An 18,204-nucleotide genomic window follows, 5' to 3' on the forward strand; every position below is an offset into this window, starting at 1 on the left:
AGAGAAATTCGATAAGATTGTTGAGCTTCTCATTGAGAATCTTATTTCAATATCTTTAGTCGTATTTGATAGACCTAACATACAATCGTGTGGAATTGTTGTTGTATGGGAGATTGGCTAAGATTTGTATTCAACTTCTTGTTCGTTTTTGTCTTTTCCATTTGCTTTCTTTAGTTGGTTATTGGCTATCTTTCAATTCAATGATTCTATAATCGTCCAGTGATACTTACTTTCCTTAAATAATGTCTAGAATCACAGGCCCAAGGCTCTCGTCAGATAAAGATCATATACGATCATCTTCCTCAAGTCTTCCTTATGGAGATGGATCCGGTAAGATCTTTGGAATGGAAAACTTTGGTAATACTTGTTATTGCAACTCAATCTTACAATGCTTATTTTATTCAGATAAATTTAGACACAACATACTTGCTCATAATAGAACCCATCACGATCCGAAATTGAATCAAAATGGGGTTAAAAGTCATAATTTCACTACCAAATATGAACAATTGGTTTCTAAAAGATTGAAAGAAGCGAATGCTACAAATAACGTTACTAATCAAACACAGAATGGTGGCGCCACCACAAATGGTAATGATGTCTTGAACGGGAATGGTGTAAATGATATGGCTGGTATGAATAATATAGACCGACCCAAATCTTCAAGAAAGGGTTCAATCTTTGGTATAAAGTTTTCCAATAGCAATAATAATAACAGCAATGGTAATACATCAAATAACCATCTGACTTCACTTTCAAGTCAATCCGATGGTAATAATCAAAATAAGTTTATTTATGATGCCAAAGATTGTCCTGCGTTATCAATTCAACAACGTATATCAATACAAAGAAATCGTGATTTTGAAAATTTACAAATCATGGTCACTCGCCCGTCATTAAGCTCATCTAATTCCACCAATAGAAATGATCATTCCCAATCCTCTTCATTCTTGTTAAGTAATGATTCTAAAAACAACCCCCATAACCAAGACAATGCTTCTCCTGATACCACCAATAACAATAATGAACCTCGTATTACTCCTCAATCACATTTTGTGGTGGTGGGTATTCCTCAACCAGAAACTTTCTTATCCAATCCCATTAATCCATTTAATCCAAGTCCATCCACGGATCAAAGAAAAAGATCGGCTTTGATCAATGGGCCTATTATAAATTTAGATCATCCTTTGCAACTTCCTTCTGAACAATCAGATGAAACTGCCCTATTATACGCTTTGAAAGACTTATTCGAGTGTATGGTGGAAAATAAATCCCAAATAGGAGTGGTTTCGCCATCCTACTTTATTACAAGATTAAAAGAAAAAAACTTTCTCTTTAGACAAAATAATATGCACCATGATGCTCATGAATTTTGCAATTACTTAATTAATGAAATTATTGAATCTTTGAATTTTGAGTTAAGTGAAAGTAACCCGTTTAATTGGTGCACCGACTTATTCCAAGGTTTAATTACTAACGAAACTAAATGTTTATCTTGTGAAACGATCACGTCAAAGGAAGAAACTTTTTTGGATCTATCAATCGATATCCCTCCTGGTGATAGCTCATATTCTTTAAGTCACTCATTGAATAATTTTTCGAAACTGGAAACTTTAACTCATCAAAATAAATTTTATTGTAACACTTGCTCTTCATTACAAGAAGCTACGAAAACCATCAAATTGAAAAAATTACCCGAAGTCATGATTATCAATTTTAAAAGATTCAAATATGATGAAAATGCTGATAAAATGGTTAAATTGTTTGATTCAATAAGCTATCCGTTGAAATTAAGATTATTCAACACTTCCGAATCAGACGATAACAATACTAATGATGAAAACAATAATGATAATTTTACCTTGTACGAACTTTATGCTCTAGTAGTACATATAGGTGGAGGTCCAATGCATGGTCATTACGTTTCATTATGTAAATGCAAAGCAGGACTATGGCTATTATTTGATGATGAAACAGTTGAGATTGTTGACGAATGTTATGTTATGAGATTTTTCGGTAACGGTCCAGGTTTAGCAAGCTCGTATATTTTATTTTACCAAAAATGTGATACTTTGAATCCTGAATTATCAGTGGATTTTGGATTAAATTTAAATGAAATTTACAATGGCAGTGATTATTCTTTAGTTGAAAAGGCTAACTTAACTTCAAAACCTGAACCAATATCGACCAGAAAAACATCGTCTGCTCATTCATATAAGTTCAGTAAAGATCTTGAACCCGAAGAAAATCATTCGGTTCACCATAAAAATTCCGATTGTTCTGCCTACGATCCAAATTTCACTTACCCTACTCCCACTAATCCTTTCAATACCACTCCATCTTTAGAATCCTCTTTTGAAAATTCAATTGCTACAAGTAACCAAGGTTCAGGTTCGAATATACTACCAAATAATAACTCAAATTCTTCAAGTGGAACTGGAGGGCTCACTAGGAAAGCTTCTCTCTTTAAAAAGAATTTCAAACTTGAAAATACCAACACTACCCCATCCAAAGAGAAGGAAAAGGAATCGGTGTTCCATTTGCCTCGCTCTCTTTCGCGTTCATCCTCCATGAAAGGGCCCTTGTCTCAACATCAACATCAACATCATCCAAGTGACCAATCAATGGAGTCCGAATTGTCCGCCCAGACTCCGGTGAGCCCAATTCCAGAAACTACCCAGACCGAACCCCCAAAACATGAAAAGAAAACTTGGGTAGGCGGATTGAAAAGACGTGAGAGTAGATTGGGCTCTTTCAGCAGCACCACCAGTAATACCAGCAGCACAAGCAATGGTAACTCTTCTTCCCTCAACGCTAAAACATCTTCAACCAATGTTAAACCTAACAAGAGTAACTCCCTTGAACCACCAAAGGAAACTGGCAAACGCAGAAGTATATTCGGCTTCAAGAAAAAGAGCGACAAATAGCCTTGTTCATAAGTCAACATATACATATCTATAGACGTGTAAATTTATAGACAATAATAAATTGATTGGTATATGATTGCAAAAAAAAAAAAAACGGCCGTGCACGTGATATGACATCAATCTTACAAACTTTCCATAAGCAAAAGCCCTAATCTCCTATTGAGATTAGCAGATCGTACGACCGAAAATAAGATTAAAACGCAAGCCCATGTACCTGTAGTTAAAGTATGGTATTGTGTGCTTTGATCATAACATGTGACTCAACCAAACGGACTCGGTTGGTTATCGGTGTTTTACATTTTTTTTTGCGTATTTTTCACTTTGTTTTGCCATGAGAAATCGATGAGCCACAGCTTACATATATATATGTCTTATTCCTAGGTTATAGACCATTCCGGTATCAGTGAACATACACAATGTCTTCTAGTATTATATCCCCAACTCTCAAGACCACCCCAAGCTCCCAATTAATCACCGTTGCAGCCGGATGTTTCTGGGGGGTTGAACGAGTTTTCAAAAAGCATTTTGCTAGTAAAGGATTGATTGATGCTAAAGTTGGATATGCCAACGGTATCCCAATTGAAGGCCCGGTCACTTACGAAAAAGTATGCAGTGGATCCACCAACTACGCAGAAGCCGTTCAAATATCATATGAACCATCCAAATTAAGCTTGAAAGAAATCTTAGACATTTTTTTCAGAATTCATGATCCAACTACAGTTAACTCTCAAGGCCCTGACAAGGGGACTCAATACAGATCAGCCATCTACTTTCACAGCGAAGAAGATGGTGCAATTGCAAAACAAGCCAAGGAACAATCCCAAAAGGACTGGTTCCCAGGATACCAAATTGTAACCCAAATCGAACCACTCAAGATCTGGTATGATGGGGAAGATTACCACCAGGAATACTTGGATAAAAATCCAGGCGGTTACGAATGTCCAACCCACTTCTTGAGAACCACTCCTAAAATATAACCCTTTCACTTGATTGTTCAAGTTAACGAATTTCAAGTTCTTATGTCTATTCTCTTCTTACATCGTTTTCTTATGTTCCTTAACATTTGCTCTTTCTTGTAATTTATTCATCTTACCATTTTAATACACTAATGTCTTTAATATTCTCATATCTTCAATAAACTTATCTTCAGCTTATATCTTTTAACTCAGTAGAAGAAATAGTAGTGTTGGAGTGCAAAAAAAAAAAAAAAATAGCCAACGGGTAAAGACGCGTACTCATTTTTCATTTCTTCATCACGTCCATTCAACCATTACAAAGATATAGCTTCAAAATGTCGTTGTGGGTAGATAAATACAGACCTAAGAAGCTAGACCAATTAAGTTATCACTCCAATATTACCCAAAACTTGAAGGCGTTAGCCAGTACTGGAGATTTTCCTCATTTACTTGTATATGGACCCACTGGATCAGGTAAGAAGACTAGAATTTATTCAACATTGAATGAATTATTTGGATCCCAAGTCGAAAAATTAAAGATTGACGTTAAGACTTTCACAACTTCTTCGAATCGTAAGTTAGAATTCAATGTTTTGAGTTCACCATACCATTTGGAAATCACCCCATCAGATATGGGTAATAACGATCGAGTAGTTATACAAGATTTATTGAAAGATGTTGCCTCGACTGAACAGGTAGACTTTCAAAATACATCCAAATCAAATATGAAACATCGGTTCAAGATTGTTATCATTAACGAAGCAGATTCACTAAGCAGAGATGCTCAAGCTGCTTTAAGAAGAACCATGGAAAAATACTCTTCCAATATTCGTTTAATCATGGTCTGTAATACTACTTCGAATATTATTGCTCCAATAAAGTCAAGAACTTTATTGGTACGAATCCCAGCTCCTTCTTCTAAAGACATTGCACAAATATTAAATCACATCTCAATTAAAGAAGGAGTTAAATTCACGACCAATGATGAAAATGAAAAATTAGCCTTTTTGGAAAAGTTGGCTGAATCTTCAGATAGAAATTTAAGAAAGTCTTTATTATCTTTTGAAACTATATCAATGCAAAATGAATCAATTCCAATCAATAATACTTCTTTAATAGTATTAGATTGGGAAGAAATCATTAAAAATTTATCAAAATCTATACTCGCATCAAAGACAGTGGCTAATTTAGCTAAAATCAGAGTTGTTTTCTACGAATTATTATCTCATTGTATACCAGCAAGAATTATCTTGAAAAAATTGGCCTTCAATATAATCGAAATGACAAAGGATAAACATCCAGGTTCAACAATCAATTTGATTGAATTGGCTGCAATCTTTGACGAAAGATTGAGCTTGGGTCAGAAAAGTATATTTCATCTAGAAGGTTTTGTTGCAAAAGCAATGGTTGAATTATCTTAGTATATAATATAGTCTGATGTATATTAAATAAAACACATAAATAATCATATTTTAATAGAATTAAACGAACCTACAAGTAAACACACACTATTACCCTTTATCAATGTTGAACCTTGTTATCTCCACCGTTTTTGGTATCCCCCGGATGTTGTTGTTCATGGGGTGCTACAATATCTTCATATCTTGGTGGCTCGCCAGTATTACCAGCATTCGAATGTGAGTCAAGATTACTTGGAGGTTGGACTTGTGAAATACCTAATCGAGATGGATCAGGGCGTTCTTCTTCATTGGAAACTAATTGACTTTCTTCATCATCCCCAAGTCTAATATAGCCTTCTGCACGTTCATAAGCATCAGCGTTAATACGTGGGAATTCGATCAAAACATAATAAAGAGAAAAAAGTACTCCTGGGACATGCCCAAAAAGTGTCAAGAGAACCGAAACTAAGAACTCTTTGGTTAATATAGTATATTTAGGTGCTGTAAGAAGAAATATTGGTAATGGTGGAATGAAAAACAGCAAAACTGCAAGAATTATCATTTGTGATTGATTGGGTAAGTCAACCCCACGAAAGTTTTCAGATGTCATTGGCAATGTAAGTACTATATGGCTTATCAAGTCTAAGTCTAACTGATAAAGAATCAATTATGCTTTCCTTTTATTCAATTGTGGGCGCAATCATTTCTTTAAAGAAAACCGTGGTGTACGGATTCTAAATTTCGCTGACTCTTTTGATTATCTCGACGGAATTGAAGTTGGCTTCAAGTTTATTCACCATTTGAAGTTAAGAATCGAGATGGATTATATAAAGAAGGCCATATGGGGTCCCGACCCCAAAGAGCAGGTATGTTACAGTATGATTTATTGTATAGGGACGAGACTAACAAAGTTTTAGATGAGGAAGATCAATCAATTACTCCGTAAGAATAAAAGAGAAATTGAAAGATCAATGAATCAATTACAACCATTGAAAAAGAAGACTGAAGGATTGATTAAGAAATCTGCTAAATCAAAGGACTATAAATCAGCAAAAATCTATGCCAGAGAGCTAATCAATATAAATAAGCAGTATAATAAATTATATACTTCCAAGACTAAACTAGATTCAATTACGATGTCAATTAATGAACAATGGTCAATGAATAAATTAACAAGCTCAATGCAAGTTTCTACAGGGATTATGAAAGACGTAAATCTGTTGGTAAATCTAGGTGTAGTGCTGGGAACTATGCAAGAATTATCGAAGGAATTGATGAAGTCTGGTGTTATTAATGAGATGATGGATGATATGGTTGATTTCGAAGGAGAAGATGAAGAATTAGAAGAAGAGTCCCAAGAAGAAGTAGACAAGATTATACAAAGCTTAACCCAAGACAAGTTATCTGCTATTGATACCGAGGTTCCCACTAACGATCTTTCCAACGAAGTTGAAGAAGAACCTAAGAATGATATATCATTACACGATGAAGAAGATCAAGAGGCTTTGGATGAAATGAGAGAGAGACTTAAAGCGCTTCAAGAATAGGCTTATCTTTTTAATAGATTATTCAACTACTTATTTAATTTATTTTTATAAATTCTATAATTCTAACGCACTTATATAATTCCTTTAATTAGAAACAATTGAAACTATTATAAGTCCGATAATAACTGACCAAATTGATATGATTGGGACTTTTGCTCCGAGAGAGTCGGTATAGTAATCGCTAGCTTTGGTTCGTGGTTGGGGTCTGTTGATGGGTGGTGATGCATTTGTTGCATTTCTTGGTTGTTTGATTTTCTTAAGAACTACCTTCCTCTTCTTCTTAGTATATGTACCGTTAGGCAACAAGGCTATAGTCGATTCTTTGACCGTTTCGGGCTGTTGTTTTTCAGAAGCAAATAAACCATGAGACTCAGGAGCTGCTTTCCCAAGAACAATCCCGGAAGATACTTGAACTTTCAGATGCCCTTTTTGCTGCTTTTCAATTAGTGAGCCCAGATTTTTGTCTTCATCCAAGGAAGAGCTTCCAAAAGTATCTTCGTAGTTAACAAAACCATTTTCTTCATAAGAAGGGGTTTCTTCATTTGTCTCTGAGGCAAATGGCCAAAACCAGAACCCTCCTTTACAATCATCTTCCTCCTCTTCTTCACAATCATCGTCATCTTGTTCCTCTTCTTCACAATCACCATCATCGGCAATGATGTTAAGATGAACACCTGCATCAAGATGAATATTTTGCTTCAGAACCGACTCCTCACCAAGATCAGCTTCAGTGATAACCTCTCCCTCATCGGCGTTACTTGCTTGAATCTCTATTGACTCCCTTTGAGAATCCTCACCATTCACCTCAACAAAAGCAGCTGCTACTCCTAACTCGTCTGGAATCTCATTCGGATTGAAAGCCTCAATACTGAATTCAGTATCTTCTTCCTCAGTTCTTTGTAAGTCTTCTAGACTATTTGCTATGTCTTCACTTGAGTTTCCCACACTGACGCCCGTGGCTGCCTCTTCAGACACAACGGTACTACTGTCCGCTTGAGCTTCAACATGGTTCTTTGACTGAACGAAATCCAAAACCTCGTTCAAAAAATTCAAATCTTCATATTGCGCAGGCTCCACAACTTTAGAATCCTGTTCTTCAATGGCACTAATCAATGGCGATCTCAACAAGTAAAGAGTTAGTACTCCGAGGCCCACATAAGGTAACCGCATTCTTCTCAATATGTTGTTACAAGAAGATAAAGTCCATTCTATAAGAGATTACTTGCTTGTATCATCAAGTTTATGCTGCGAAAACCACAAAACGGTTCACCTTCATAGGGTATTTTTTTTTGCGGCAAGATCAGGTATTGTTACAGAACGAAATACAATGAAAATCATAAAATATTATTGCTAGAAGCTATAGAAAACGGTGAATTGAGAACTCTTCATGAGAATGAGATGGCAAGAATAGTAAAAATGATCGAAATCGGGTTGATTTTAAGTGTAATGGCACCGGATTCGAATTCTGAAAGGGAAGACGCGTTGGATAAATTTCCTATCCCAAATTTAGAAATTGAGTGATTGTGTTTATGATGGTGTACAATCAGTGTTTTATTAGAAGATCCATTGAATGACGTTTCGTAAAAATCACAAGGGTCCTCATAAGTATATCTATCATCACAATCATCATCGTAATCCTCGCTGTCATCACAATCATCGTCATCTGCTGAGACATCATCACAATCTTCATAATCGTCATCCCCGTTTCCAAATAAACGACTGAGAAGACCGGTCAAGTTGACTTCTGGGGACTTTTCTTTTTCTTGTAATAAAGTAGAAGCATTGAGAACTGAAATTGATGGAACTTGTTTTGTTGTAACCAAATCAAGAATATCATTATGACCCAATTCATTTTTTTGAATAAGATTCCTTTGTTTAATTTTTATTTTATCCGATAATGAGTTAGCTTTGCTCAAACTAGTCTTTTTGTGTTCTTTAAATTGTTGTTTAATCTTGGATGTAGTTTGTTTGTAGGGTAAAACAAGACTGGCCAACTTAAACCATAGAAGGGCAAGAGCAGATTCGTCTTGCACGTCTTGAATTTCAGAGTTCTGATTTTCTTCGATAACACGTGAAATCAAATTACTAGCAAAACCAGTATGGAGAGTACGATTTGTAGTTTCACTAATAGCTTTATGAGCTTTATGCCTTTTAGCATGGTGAAATCTTGTCGAATTAACCTCACTGTTCACAGCAAGAGCGTAGAATCCATACTCATCATCTTTTTCGTCGCAAGAGTCTTCATCACTTTCTTCACACAGGTCGTCCCTGGCATCTTCATCACACAGATCATCTTTATAATCATCACAATCGTCATCATCATCCATAGAAGGTTTCAAAGTGCTAACGGTCCTCTTGTTTTCTCCCATAAGTAGAAAAGTTGCATCAGCATCTTCAAGAGAACTGTCAGCCTGCACAATTTGATTTGGATCTCTCTTTTGTAACACAAGGCCATGAACAAGTATATTCAAGGACAATGTCAATAGCAATGACTTCAAAGTAATGGCCTGGAACTTCATCTTCAGCGAGCGTGCAATTGTATAGCTAAAAAGTTCGCTAATGTGATGGTTGGTTCTGGGTGGTGGAATCAAACAATTTCTTAATATCAAAAGGTTTCCTTAGAAATCGATTTCCACAATTACAATTTTTTACAAAAACCCATTTGTAAAACTATCAACATGTGACTATTCCGTAAAAGGAACACAACAGCCTTACGTAAGAAGTCACCAGTACTGCGACACTCAGGATTCGATGTTTTTGGCCTTTGACTCCAATTCTTTTGACCAGGTATCCAACTCTTTCGTAATTGATGCAATTTTTTCGACCTGAGACTCCATCTGATCCAATTGCTCTTGGAATCCTCTGAATTCTTTGTTCAATTCTTGATACTTATCAGCATTTTTTTCTAAAGTATTGAGGTTTTGTTCTAGTTTAATGTAGTTCAAGGACTGATTAGTATTGAGATTTTCGAGTAAGTTTAAGTCCAATACTGAAACATCAGTATCAGACTCAAGTAACCTCGAGCCCAAATTCAAGCCTCGATGAACCAACCGATCTGTATCTCTCAGTGCCATTGGATCAAGTTATTCAACTAAGCTTCATCTGAAGATAATAGTTATCCATTTTTCAAAAAAATTGATTTAGTGGTCATTTTGAGCTTGGTGTACAGGTGTAAATCTAGACGTATTAGAATGATATTAAAATATACAAATATATACAAGTTAAGAATGCTTAGGAGAATCTAACGACCTCTGAACATCATATATTCAGGCAATTTAGCAGCTTGACGGTTAAGCCATTTCTTTGGGGGGTTTTTATTAGTTTCTGTGAGATAGTCAACTGGTTTTGGTTGATCTATTAACTCATCAATACTGACTCTAATTTTAGATTTTTCATCAATGATTTCATATAAACCTGGTAATTTTTGAGCTGCTTTTCTCAAACCTTCTCTGGCAATTCTCTCGTGGACATTATTACCCAATTCAAATAAAACTTTCCCAGTTGGAACACGAACTGCCCAGTGATCGAAAGCACCTTTACCTTTACCCATTCTTGTTTGATTACCTTTGACACACACAGCAAGATCACAAACGAATCTAGTAATGACCTTACCCTTTTGCGATTTGGTTTCTGCTTTTATGGTTTTAGCTGCGGCCTCAAGCTGAGCTGCTGATATACGAATACCATTAGATTTTAATCTTAATCCAAATTGGCCGAATTCTAATTTATTACCCTTGATGGATCCACCAGTTCTAACAGTGACTCTACCTTTGAAAGCTTTTCTCACTCTCTTGAAACGTGGCTCGTATTCATGTTTGAATCTTTTAGCAATGAAACTGCTGAAAATGCTGTTGGTATTAATGACTGGGGTGGCTGTGGATCTTAATGGGCTGAACGATGAGGTGATTGGTGATGTGCCCACTCTGAACAGCGAAAGAAGTGATCTTCCAAGTCCTAACATTCTAAAGTATAACTTATGATCTCTTGTTCAGATATATGTATATCTATGAATGGATAATTAAAGCGTATTGGACGAAAAAATGAAAGTGAAAAAAATGAAAAAAAATGAAAAAAAAAAAAAAAAAAAAAAAAAAAAACAAAGTGGATTACATAATCACAAATCGATTGCAAAAGTACCATCTACAAGTCTTTAGCTTCTATTAAGCAGTTTATTTACAAGAATATGTACAGTCTAACGAATTTCGACTTGGAAGTACTTGACCAAGTCGTCTTCTACCTTTTGGTGAATGGCGTTGATTTCGTCATTGGTTAAGTTTCTGTCCATGGATTGATAATTGATTCTGTAACATTGGGATTTTCTACCGGTTTTAGGATGAATAAATTCGTCAATATTCACAACGTTTTCAACCAAGTCGCCCCCATGTTGACGGACGATTTCCATAACGTCATTGACATGAAGTGGAGATTCGTTAGCTAACCAGAAAGAACAGTCTCTTTTAATTCCAGGGAATTTCGAGTATGGTTGGAAAGTTGATATTTTGCCCTTTTGGAATTGATTAGCAAATCTTTCATCCAAGGTCCAAAATAAACGAATGTCTGGAATACCAAATAATAACATGGCGATTCTATCTAAACCAACACCAAAGGCCCAACCGAATTTATCATTTTCTAATTCTGCGTTAGTTAATACTTGTTGTTTAACCAATCCACATCCACAACATTCTAACCATTCGCCTTTCCACCATACTTCAATTTCCCAAGAAGGAGTGGTCCAGGGGAAATAAGCTTCAACCCATCTAACTTTCAATGGCTCATTCAAGTATTCTTCTGTTGATCCGGCGAGTTTTGCTGATTCTCGAGCTTTTTCAAAGACTTGGTTGACCAAATATTCCAATGTTTTCTTCAAATGGATACTGGTGAGTCGACATTGTTCATCAGTCATGTATTCCTGTTTGGGATTTTCCAAATTGAAAGGTTGATCTCTAAAAGGATCTTCCACAATAATATTTGTTTTAGGGATCGATTCTATGTCTCTTTTGATCTGCTCTTCAACATTTGGCGTGTTCTGACTCCACAATCTGGCCCCTTCCATTTGATGGAATGCTGGATAGTGTGTTCTGTCCACTTCATCTTTTCTATAAACATCAGCAGTTATAAAATAACCTGGGGTCTTACTTTGTTGGAAACATTCATGTTCGTGTGCTGACGTATGCGTTCTTAATAAATGCTCCTTGTTCAAATAGTAAGTATCGGACTTGGATCTCCCAGGGTGATCTTGTGGGAATCCCAACACATCAAAATTCTGATATGTTGTCACCGTTGGTTTGAAGTCGTAGTAAAACTCATATCCCATACCTTTAAAGTTCTCTTCTATAAGGTCACGCAAGATCCCAATAGGATGGTTGGGGTTCTGGTGTAGTTGCCTCTTTGTTAATTCTAAAATGAATTGTGGGATATTGGTCCATTCGTCGGTCTTGTATGATTTACCATCAAGTTCTATTTGTTCAGGATACTTTTGGTTTCTTTGAGAATATGCCTGGAAACGTGTTATGGTCAGGCTTCCCCAGTTCCTTAGCCCACAAACTGAGCGGACTGCTCTTCCCGGGTTAACTAATTTGAACATTCCAGTGTAGGTATTGATTCGACTTAAGAAGTTATGGTTGATACTTGAAAAATTGTAACGCACTCAATAAAAATTCAAAGAAAAAAAAAAAAACGCTCTTACTGGAAAAATCAGATTCTAAAGAATTACCATTATATTATGAAATCTATGTACATAGTGTATAAATGCAATTACCAAGTTTCTTGAATATATCTGCCAGTGTTTTCCATGTCCATTAAATACTTGTCAGCGTCTTCATTAGAGATGCTACCGAATTTTACCAAGATTTCAATCAAGGTGATTCTGACCTGTCTAGGCATGTTACCACTTGAACCACAGATGAATACTATGGCGTTTTGATTCAAGAGTAAATCACCCACAAGATTGATTTCTGTAAATAGTTTATCTTGGACGTATTTTGCTCTGGAGTTTGGATCTCTTGAGAAACTTGGAAACATGTTGAGTTTCCCTTGACGATGCAATTCGGACCATAACTTTTCAAACAAGAAATCCTTTTCTTTATAACGACAGCCGTAGAACAAATAAAGAGGTTGGGTAGGGTTTGTGGATGATGCGTGCTCAACCAATGATTTCATTGGCGCTACACCGGTACCTGGAGAAATCATCAATACTGGAGGATCAGGGTGATCAGGTAGTTGGAAAGATAAGTTAGATTTGAACAAGGAGAAAATGACTTCATCTTCCGTATTCAAGTCTTTGAGCCAGGTGGTACACAACCCTTTTCTAGTTCTTCTAAGCATTGTTTTATATTCAACGATACCAATAACCAATTCAACTTGATTTGGACTTGGTCTAGATGCAATTGAGAAAAGTCTTGGTTTGATTTTAGGAAACAAGTCGAATATATATTCAATGGGGACCTTGGTGTTTTTATCAAATTCCATTAAAGTTTCTAAAATCAGTCTTCTTGGTCTGTTGGCATAATTGTAGAGTTCCTCGGGATCATCGAATCTGCTGAATTCTCTTAATTTTTCTTTCTCTCTGGCCCCATCTTCAGTAGAATCATCAGTGAAATGCCACAATGTCATGAAAAATGATCTTCTGGGTATAGCTATAAGATCAAGGTGATGGGTGATTAAAGAACGAAGGGTAAGTTTATCGGAATCTATTAACCCACCATCCATCAAAGGTAGTTTCCCATGAATAGACAATGGTTTATCAGCAAGGTCTTTCCAATGTGGTTGCAGTTCAAGTAAAAGTTCAACGTTTCTTTGGGAATTGGTTGGATATAAAGCCAAAGTATCACCAGGAAGATAGGTCAATTCTGAAGACTCAAGGATCAAATGTCTCACATCTTGGAAATGATCTGGCGACGTTAATCGATCATTTACTATAACCTTACCAATCTTCAAACCGGTGGCATTATTAGCCCTGGAGAGCGCTAGGGCTTTACCGTTCTCACAGGAGTCAAAATCGACTCCAGATACGTCGATACTGACCGGGTTTTCCGCAGGAAGTAAAAAGCCATCGTCCAATGCTACTAACTGGGGGAAATATGAAGTGATTGCCGGAATCAATGCTGATTCCCATTCGGTATAAAACCCATCGACACCTTCCGGCGACATCTCGTCAGCCTCGCATCTAGGAGAGAGCTCGGAACATCCCAACTGGGTGAGACGGGTGTGAACCTTTTTTATTGCGTAGTTGAACTTGGGATATGACGAATCTCCAAGTCCAAGAGTAGTCAACTTGATATGATTGAACAAATCTGCTGGTAGCTTCTTCTTCAACAAAAACTTCATAAACTTTCTAGCATTTCGAGGAAGCTCACCTTGGCCAGTAGTAGAGCATATCACTATTAAGATTTCTGTGTCGGTAACCAACTTCTTCATGGGATAGTCATCAAGTGCTGCCAAAGTCGGCTTGAGTTGGAGGTATTGAAGCTTCTTATATAGATACTCGGCGTAATCCTGAGCGTTCCCAGTTTCAGACCCGTATAGCACCGTCACACAGGTCGGCTCCAACTGCGTATCCGTTGACATTCTGATGTGTTCTTCAAAAGGTTTGCCAAAGCAATGGACTGTGCCAATTTTCAAAGCATCTTCAACATCATTAATCTAAACTGTAAAAAAATGCAGTTTACACTATCACACTACAAAAATTGTTAGGAAAAAAAAAAACACAACAGTTGAATTATATAAACAATATCGGACTTTTCACTCGACTCCAACCAAAGCTCAATAAAAATAGGCCAGGTCTCGATAGAAGTGACTTAGTGTATTGTGTACGAGGATGCCACCAAAGAGAAGACATACTGCAGAGCCCAACCAGTCTAAGAAGGCCAAGGTTCCTCAGAGAAGCAGGGAGGACTTAGAAGCTTTTTATGCTTCGACCTTAGACTTGATCTACGAATTGAAGGATGACGAAGATGGAAGACAATTGGTATCAGTTTTTCAGAAGATTCCATCGAAAAAACAGTATCCTGATTATTTTGAGATAATTGCCAATCCAATATCAATTTCTGAAATTCAAAAGAAGGTTTCCAAAGGCCAGTATTCTACAGAGAGTGCCGATGAATTTTTGAAAGATTTTGAACTCATGCATAATAATGCAGCTACCTATAACGATCCTGAATCTTGGATTGTGAATGATGCTAAAAGAATACTTGATCTTGTTAATGAAGAGTACGATAAATTGAATAACGAAAGTCAATCTACTGCTGAGATCACTCCAGAGCAGGTTCCACAAGCTGCAACCGATCTTATTAATGATGTCATCGAGCACGAGTTCCCTGATTTGGGAGCAATAAGTGATCCTTTCATGGATGTTGTTGATAGGAAGGAATATCCAGACTATTTCCAGGTTATTCAACATCCTACTTCGTTCAATCAAGTTCTTGCAGACATCAAGTCCAAGAAGCTTTTCTCTGGCTCTGACTCAATTGCTAACGAATTGGAGGATTTCCACCGCGAAGTAAACTACATTTTCCAAAATGCTCAGTTATATAATGATCCTGAATCTTTACTTCACCAGGATTCCTTGAAATTACAGGAATACTTCAACAATAGATTCGAAGATTTCAAATCAAGTGTTAAAACTTCAAAACCATCTTCAAAGAAAGAAGGTGGTCCAAAACTCAAGCTCAGTTTAAAATTGAAACCAACAGAAAAAGATGAATCGGAAACTCCTGAACCATCTAGTAGAAAAAAATCGAAAAAGAGAAAAGAGATCAAAACAGAATTGTCTGATAATGAAGCATCAGAACTGGCTCCTACTCCAGGTCCTGCCACTCCAAAACCCGATGAAGAAGAAGAACAAGATGTGGAAATGGAATCAGCAGAATCTCCTGATGAGAAAAATATCAAACAAGAAAATGTTGTTTCTACAATCAAAAGAAATGCTCTAGGTAAAATTGATAAATCACCAATACCAAGTGAAGCCTTCATACAGGGTATAAGTGTTTCATCGGCTTCTTCAACCGTGACAAGTGTGATTCAAAACTCTCATAATCACAACTACTTACCTCAACAATTAACCCAATCCCAAAAACTCAAATCTTTTTTATTTCCTGATCATCCTCTTGGAACTAGCTCTTCTCTTTTTGAATATCATTTTGCTCCTGCTGGTTATATGTCACAATCTTATACGATCAGTTTACCCCCAGATACTAACTCCTTGATAACATTGAAAGTTGCTTTGCACTCTTTGATTCACGATATCAAAAGAGATAGTATAGAGGATGGCCAGCTTCTAATGAACCTGGGATCAGATGATGATTTCAATTTCAAATTGTCGGTCAATGATGATGAAGTTAGTAGCGGTGGTGAAGTGATTGAAGAAAGAGACACCGATGAAGATATCTTATCGGCTCACTATGATCTCAAATTAAGTCATGGTCTTAATGTCCTTGACTTTGAATTAAAAGTTGCGCCAGCCATAGCTAAAAGATTAAAGAAAACTACCGCAGAATCAGAAGTCGAAGAAAATTTAGGTAGACATACTAGACACCAACTCCAACAATTAAAAATGAATTGGGATGTTGAAAAATTCACAATCTATGTTATTTGTAACAGTGTATAATAAGATAACATTTTCCTTCCTGCAAAATCTATATAATGAAACATATGTATCAGTACTCACTAAATATATTACACTGTAAGTCCTATTTACCTATACAAAAGCTTGAAAATACTACCCCTAAAATTTCTTCAACGCCAACTGCCTGTCCAGTGATTTTCCCAATACCTTCTACTGATTGTCGAAGACTTTCGCTGGCAAGCACAACATCCTCATTTTCTTTCCAAATTTTGAATTGAGAGAATCCATAAAGAACATCATTCTTCAATAAATCTTGAGCTCTTTCTGATATGACTATTGGGTCTGCAGAATCGGACAACGAAATTTTTTTGAAAATGTTGGTGAACTGTTGAGTCAAATCTTCCATTCCATACCCAGTTTTACAAGACACTAGTTTGAATTGTTCTGGTGACAAATTCAATTTTTTGCTTAACTCGGATATGGTTGTTTCTTCAGTTTGAGTAAGTAGATCTTGCTTATTTAATACTACAACCAACTCCTTATTTTCCCTTTTCAAAGATTCAACCAATTCCAATAAATCATTGTAGTCCACTGTTTCTTCTTCGCTCACGGGAATAATTATCAAAACAACGTCACCTCCAATTGCCTTCTGTTTTGCTCGCTTGATTCCCTCCTTTTCAATAGTATCGGCTGCACTTGGTGCTCTAATACCTGCGGTATCACCAACAACTACTTTGTATCCATTAATATCAATGGGTATATCAATAATGTCCCTTGTGGTACCAGCAATGTCACTCACTATAGCTGCATCCTGATTCGCTATATAGTTCAATAACGATGACTTACCAGCATTAGGTGGACCCACAAGTATGAGCTTGATACCTTTTAATAAAACTTCGGATCCTTGAACTCTTTTGAGGTATTCTTCTATTTCACTTTCGAGTCGTTGAATATTTTGATCCACATCTTGGAAAAGATGAGCGACTTCTTCTATGTCATGGTCTTCACCAAAATCGATAACTGTTGTTAACAATGCAACATTCTTAACAATTTCCTCTCTCCAGGATGAGAAAAGATCCTTCAGTTTACCGGTTAAAGATGAAAGTGCAGCAATTCTTTGAGACTCGGTTTCAGCATCAATCATATCTCTTACCCCTTCAACTTCGGTCAAATCGAATCTCCCACTGATGAAGGCTCTTCTTGAAAACTCACCATTTTCAGCGTACCGTATGTTAATCCCTTGATCTGGATCGTTCAAGCCCTTGATGGCTTTCAATACAGACTGAATAATGGCAGTCCCACCATGTAAATGCAATTCTAACAAATCCTCTCCAGTATAAGTTCTGGGACCTTTAAAGAAAATTGTAAGACATTCATCAAGTAATGTACCGGAAGTGGGAGAATATAGTCTCCTTACACTAGTTACCCTGGATTTAGGTTTTGCTTTGGCTCTGGTTAATGTCTTGTAAATGAATTCAGACTGGGAACCAGATATTCTGACCACACCAATGGCAGATCTGGCTAATTTTGTGGATAATGCATAGATGGTAGGATGATAATCAAAAGAATTCGATGAGCTGAATCTTTTTGCAATAAATGATGCCGGCAGTTCAAAGGTGTATTTTGCCAAATTACACCTGGTTGGTAATGAAAGTGACTTGCTGGATGCTGCTCTAAGAGAGAGGAATGAATTCATTCTCAAGAATCATTGGGATACTACCGTAGAAACTGATTGATTGACTTGATCATAGTGTTTTTTCAGTGAGATGACAAACGAAAAAAAAAAGAGCTGAACTAGCTTTCTTTCTTCTT

The 18,204-nt window shown here is 36.5% G+C and overlaps 13 protein-coding genes across 13 annotated transcripts; 5 read left to right on the forward strand and 8 right to left on the reverse strand.

Moving 5' to 3' along the window:
* The first annotated feature begins 67 nt into the window (after positions 1–67).
* Positions 68–2,999, forward strand: UBP13 (ubiquitin-specific protease). Its single transcript, XM_020222722.1, has one exon. The coding sequence runs from the start codon at positions 243–245 to the stop codon at positions 2,925–2,927; it is 2,685 nt and encodes an 894-aa protein (XP_020076553.1). The 5' UTR covers positions 68–242; the 3' UTR covers positions 2,928–2,999.
* Positions 3,000–3,343: 344 nt separating this feature from the next.
* MXR1 (peptide-methionine-S-sulfoxide reductase) lies at positions 3,344–3,904 on the forward strand (the record flags this gene model as incomplete). Its single annotated transcript, XM_020218495.1, has 1 exon — positions 3,344–3,904. One exon carries the CDS (start codon positions 3,344–3,346, stop codon positions 3,902–3,904), a length of 561 nt encoding a protein of 186 aa, XP_020076554.1.
* Positions 3,905–4,218: 314 nt separating this feature from the next.
* Positions 4,219–5,304, forward strand: RFC5 (replication factor C subunit 5; the record flags this gene model as incomplete). The annotated part of the gene is made up of 1 exon (XM_020218623.1): positions 4,219–5,304. The coding sequence occupies one exon, from the start codon at positions 4,219–4,221 to the stop codon at positions 5,302–5,304; it is 1,086 nt and encodes a 361-aa protein (XP_020076555.1).
* Positions 5,293–5,930, reverse strand: HYPBUDRAFT_152408 (uncharacterized protein). Its single transcript, XM_020221002.1, has one exon. The coding sequence runs from the start codon at positions 5,891–5,893 to the stop codon at positions 5,405–5,407; it is 489 nt and encodes a 162-aa protein (XP_020076556.1). The 5' UTR covers positions 5,894–5,930; the 3' UTR covers positions 5,293–5,404.
* A 311-nt stretch (positions 5,931–6,241) lies between these two features.
* VPS24 (ESCRT-III subunit protein) lies at positions 6,242–6,898 on the forward strand. Its single transcript, XM_020221003.1, has one exon. The coding sequence runs from the start codon at positions 6,255–6,257 to the stop codon at positions 6,828–6,830; it is 576 nt and encodes a 191-aa protein (XP_020076557.1). The 5' UTR covers positions 6,242–6,254; the 3' UTR covers positions 6,831–6,898.
* Positions 6,899–6,914: 16 nt separating this feature from the next.
* On the reverse strand, positions 6,915–8,000 carry HYPBUDRAFT_147822 (uncharacterized protein; the record flags this gene model as incomplete). Its single annotated transcript, XM_020220081.1, has 1 exon — positions 6,915–8,000. One exon carries the CDS (start codon positions 7,998–8,000, stop codon positions 6,915–6,917), a length of 1,086 nt encoding a protein of 361 aa, XP_020076558.1.
* Positions 8,001–8,215: 215 nt separating this feature from the next.
* HYPBUDRAFT_147823 (uncharacterized protein) lies at positions 8,216–9,349 on the reverse strand (the record flags this gene model as incomplete). Its single annotated transcript, XM_020220082.1, has 1 exon — positions 8,216–9,349. The coding sequence occupies one exon, from the start codon at positions 9,347–9,349 to the stop codon at positions 8,216–8,218; it is 1,134 nt and encodes a 377-aa protein (XP_020076559.1).
* A 222-nt stretch (positions 9,350–9,571) lies between these two features.
* HYPBUDRAFT_108718 (uncharacterized protein) lies at positions 9,572–9,904 on the reverse strand (the record flags this gene model as incomplete). Its single annotated transcript, XM_020218653.1, has 1 exon — positions 9,572–9,904. One exon carries the CDS (start codon positions 9,902–9,904, stop codon positions 9,572–9,574), a length of 333 nt encoding a protein of 110 aa, XP_020076560.1.
* A 105-nt stretch (positions 9,905–10,009) lies between these two features.
* Positions 10,010–10,838, reverse strand: HYPBUDRAFT_152411 (mitochondrial 54S ribosomal protein uL16m). The gene has a single exon (XM_020221004.1). The coding sequence runs from the start codon at positions 10,789–10,791 to the stop codon at positions 10,072–10,074; it is 720 nt and encodes a 239-aa protein (XP_020076561.1). The 5' UTR covers positions 10,792–10,838; the 3' UTR covers positions 10,010–10,071.
* A 138-nt stretch (positions 10,839–10,976) lies between these two features.
* On the reverse strand, positions 10,977–12,437 carry MSF1 (phenylalanine--tRNA ligase). Its single transcript, XM_020221005.1, has one exon. The coding sequence runs from the start codon at positions 12,412–12,414 to the stop codon at positions 11,023–11,025; it is 1,392 nt and encodes a 463-aa protein (XP_020076562.1). The 5' UTR covers positions 12,415–12,437; the 3' UTR covers positions 10,977–11,022.
* A 115-nt stretch (positions 12,438–12,552) lies between these two features.
* HYPBUDRAFT_152413 (NAPDH-dependent diflavin reductase) lies at positions 12,553–14,421 on the reverse strand. Its single transcript, XM_020221006.1, has one exon. It carries the CDS (start codon positions 14,394–14,396, stop codon positions 12,585–12,587), a length of 1,812 nt encoding a protein of 603 aa, XP_020076563.1. The 5' UTR covers positions 14,397–14,421; the 3' UTR covers positions 12,553–12,584.
* Positions 14,422–14,560: 139 nt separating this feature from the next.
* HYPBUDRAFT_136781 (uncharacterized protein) lies at positions 14,561–16,434 on the forward strand (the record flags this gene model as incomplete). The annotated part of the gene is made up of 2 exons (XM_020219616.1): positions 14,561–15,553; positions 15,725–16,434. The coding sequence occupies exons 1-2, from the start codon at positions 14,647–14,649 to the stop codon at positions 16,432–16,434; spliced, it is 1,617 nt and encodes a 538-aa protein (XP_020076564.1). The 5' UTR covers positions 14,561–14,646.
* Positions 16,435–16,443: 9 nt separating this feature from the next.
* HYPBUDRAFT_161075 (uncharacterized protein) lies at positions 16,444–18,088 on the reverse strand (the record flags this gene model as incomplete). Its single annotated transcript, XM_020222516.1, has 2 exons — positions 16,444–17,975; positions 18,030–18,088. The coding sequence occupies 2 exons, from the start codon at positions 18,086–18,088 to the stop codon at positions 16,517–16,519; spliced, it is 1,518 nt and encodes a 505-aa protein (XP_020076565.1). The 3' UTR covers positions 16,444–16,516.
* Positions 18,089–18,204: the final 116 nt, after the last annotated feature.

This window comes from Hyphopichia burtonii (assembly GCF_001661395.1).
Source record: "Hyphopichia burtonii NRRL Y-1933 unplaced genomic scaffold HYPBUscaffold_3, whole genome shotgun sequence".
Lineage (NCBI taxonomy): Eukaryota > Fungi > Ascomycota > Pichiomycetes > Serinales > Debaryomycetaceae > Hyphopichia > Hyphopichia burtonii.

Excerpts from the sequence above, each read along its gene's own strand:
- UBP13 (XM_020222722.1), top strand. The coding sequence starts at position 243 with ATGTCTAGAATCACAGGCCCAAGGCTCTCGTCAGATAAAGATCATATA.
- HYPBUDRAFT_152408 (XM_020221002.1), bottom strand. The coding sequence starts at position 5,893 with ATGACATCTGAAAACTTTCGTGGGGTTGACTTACCCAATCAATCACAA.
- VPS24 (XM_020221003.1), top strand. The coding sequence starts at position 6,255 with ATGAATCAATTACAACCATTGAAAAAGAAGACTGAAGGATTGATTAAG.
- HYPBUDRAFT_152411 (XM_020221004.1), bottom strand. The coding sequence starts at position 10,791 with ATGTTAGGACTTGGAAGATCACTTCTTTCGCTGTTCAGAGTGGGCACA.
- MSF1 (XM_020221005.1), bottom strand. The coding sequence starts at position 12,414 with ATGTTCAAATTAGTTAACCCGGGAAGAGCAGTCCGCTCAGTTTGTGGG.
- HYPBUDRAFT_152413 (XM_020221006.1), bottom strand. The coding sequence starts at position 14,396 with ATGTCAACGGATACGCAGTTGGAGCCGACCTGTGTGACGGTGCTATAC.